Raw genomic sequence first — 2397 nt, 5'->3', positions numbered from 1 at the left:
AGAAGGGTTTTCCACGCAGAGGAAACGGCCTGTGCAAAGGCCCAGCAGTTGGGAGAGAACTTGACATCTGGAGAGGCTTCTAGCTGTTGGGCATTGCTGGAGCACGAGCAGATGGTGGAAATGATGGTGGACTCGCTGGGCCACGTCATACGAGACGTTGCTTCCACGTAGGGGAATCTGTGCTTTACCCACGGGCCACGGGAGCCTTTGACCCAGGGAATGGGTGTCTGCACACAGGAAAAATCACATTGGTTGAGGTGTGGGTGAACTGTAATGAAGCAAAGGGCCAGAGCTGGAGCAGTCATAAGCAATTATTGCTAGAGATCAGGGGAAGAAAAGGAAACGGAGGTAAAGATATTCAGCATATTTGGGAGGTTAACAAACATGGCTTATTGTGTAACTGAATGTGCAAAAGTGATGCTTGTTAGAAAGAGCTTTTATTTCATTGGCTCAAAAAATTGGAATTAATGGGCAGCCGAACGTTTGATACTAACGAGAACAAATGGAATGTGAGGTCTCAGGTAAGTCTCTTTATCTTCTTCCCAAGAACATGACAATTTTCTCATATCCTTTTGCTAAATCTGAAAGAAGGAAGGGCGATCCTGGTGAGTGAAGGATGATCAGGTGACTGGGGGAAGTTTATTGTCACACAGAGAACTGGTTGTGACTTAGACCTCATATAGATTTCTTTAGAAGTGCTCCTCTGTGCTCAGAGAACTCCCTGATTTAGTTACTTGAAGCTGACAATATCAGGAGACAGGGATTTGAGGGGTCCGACATTTGTAGAGGTGATACAGGGGCACAGAGTCTCACTGGGTTTCCTCAGACCCTGCAGCCTCCCAGGGATGCTTGAACTTTGAACTGTCTACTCATCAGGAGATGAAAAGCTACTTTGAGATGAGGTACCTCCCCAGCACCTTCCTCATCAAGCCCCCCACTTCCCTGTTCCTCAGGCTATAGATGAGAGGGTTCAGCATGGGGGTGAGGATGGTGTCAAACATAAAGAGAGCCTGGTTCAAAATCGGGGTATGGGAAGACCCAGGCCTCATGTATATCAGCGTGGCTGGGCCATAGTCAAAGGTGACCACAGTAAGGTGGGAGGAGCAGGTAGCCAAGGCCTTGTTCCTGCCCTCGGGGGAGTTCATTTGCAGGACCTGGAGGAAGATGAGGGTGTAGGAGGTCAGAATGAGGCCTATGGGGAGAAGAACCACAGCAGTGCTGGTCATTACTACCCCTTTCTCATAGGCAGAGGTGTCCTTGCAGGACAGCTTCAGGATGGCTTTGACCTCACAAAAGAAGTGGTGGAGTTCTCGGGGGCCACAGAGGGGAAAGTGCAGAGCGTAGGATGTATGGACCAAGGACGCCAGAGCCCCGCCCACCCAGGACCCCACAGACATCAGATGGGTGACCTGGCGGCTGATGATGATCGAGTATTTGAGAGGGTGACAGATGGCCACATAGCGGTCGTAAGCCATGAATGTCAAGAGGAGGCACTCAGCTATCCCCAGAGCCAAGGTGAAGAACACCTGGGCCCCACAGCCAGTCGGGGAGATCCTTCTCCTCCCTGAGAAGAAATTGGTCACCATTTTGGGGACTATGCTAGAGATGAAGGCCAGGTCAATGAGGGAGAGTTGGCTCAGCAGGAAATACATGGAGGTATGAAGGCGGGGATCTGCCCAGATGAGGAAGATCAGGGTGGTGTTTCCTGTGATGGCAATGGTGTAGACGAGGAGGACGATGGAAACAAGGAGCCCAGTGTGTCTCATTCCAGGGAAAAGGCCCAGGAGAATGAAGTCTGTGCTCAATGTCTCATTTCCTGTCTCCATGTTCTCTCCTTACCAGTTCCACCTGAAAGATAATGGGGGCTTTCAAAACACACATGTATATAAGACAAACGAATTAAACCAGGGTGGTAAATTTAGCAATTGATAGCATAACATGAAACCTTTTCTGGGAACTGAAAACAGAATTTTATCCAATTCATAAAGGAGTTGAAATCATAGGAGAAGAATTAATAACCAGAGCATAAAGATGACACCTACTAGACTTTTTCCCCATCAATATTCTGAACTTTTCTATATGCACTTTTTCTACTTCATCTTTAATCCTCCTCTTTTGATAATATGAAGAATTCTAATATTCATGCTTTTTCATGTTCTTGGTTTCAGTCAATGTGATTTTGCATCTCACAAGGATGCTTTAATAAAATAATTCATGATTCATGTATAACATGGGCTAGACATATCTTTTGAAGTAAAGAACTCTATTTTGGGAAACCTTAGAATCAACTTGATGCTGCATTTCCTTTGGGGCAGGGACCATTGAATGCTGACACATACACGGGCCTCAGAAACATTTGCTTGCTCAGTAGAATGGGTTTTCTAAGTCTCTTCTCAT

The 2397-nt window shown here is 46.8% G+C and overlaps 1 protein-coding gene across 1 annotated transcript; it reads right to left on the bottom strand.

The window, feature by feature from the left end:
* Nucleotides 1-887: 887 nt before the first annotated feature.
* LOC102510662 (olfactory receptor 2AJ1) lies at nucleotides 888-2112 on the bottom strand. Its single transcript, XM_032468974.1, has one exon. It carries the CDS (start codon nucleotides 1824-1826, stop codon nucleotides 888-890), a length of 939 nt encoding a protein of 312 aa, XP_032324865.1. The 5' UTR covers nucleotides 1827-2112.
* Between the last annotated feature and the right edge of the window lie 285 nt (nucleotides 2113-2397).

Source organism: Camelus ferus, chromosome 3, assembly GCF_009834535.1.
Source record: "Camelus ferus isolate YT-003-E chromosome 3, BCGSAC_Cfer_1.0, whole genome shotgun sequence".
NCBI classification, from domain to species: domain Eukaryota; kingdom Metazoa; phylum Chordata; class Mammalia; order Artiodactyla; family Camelidae; genus Camelus; species Camelus ferus.
Note: the sequence above shows the minus strand (reverse complement) of the source record. Positions and strands in the feature narration are given on the sequence as shown.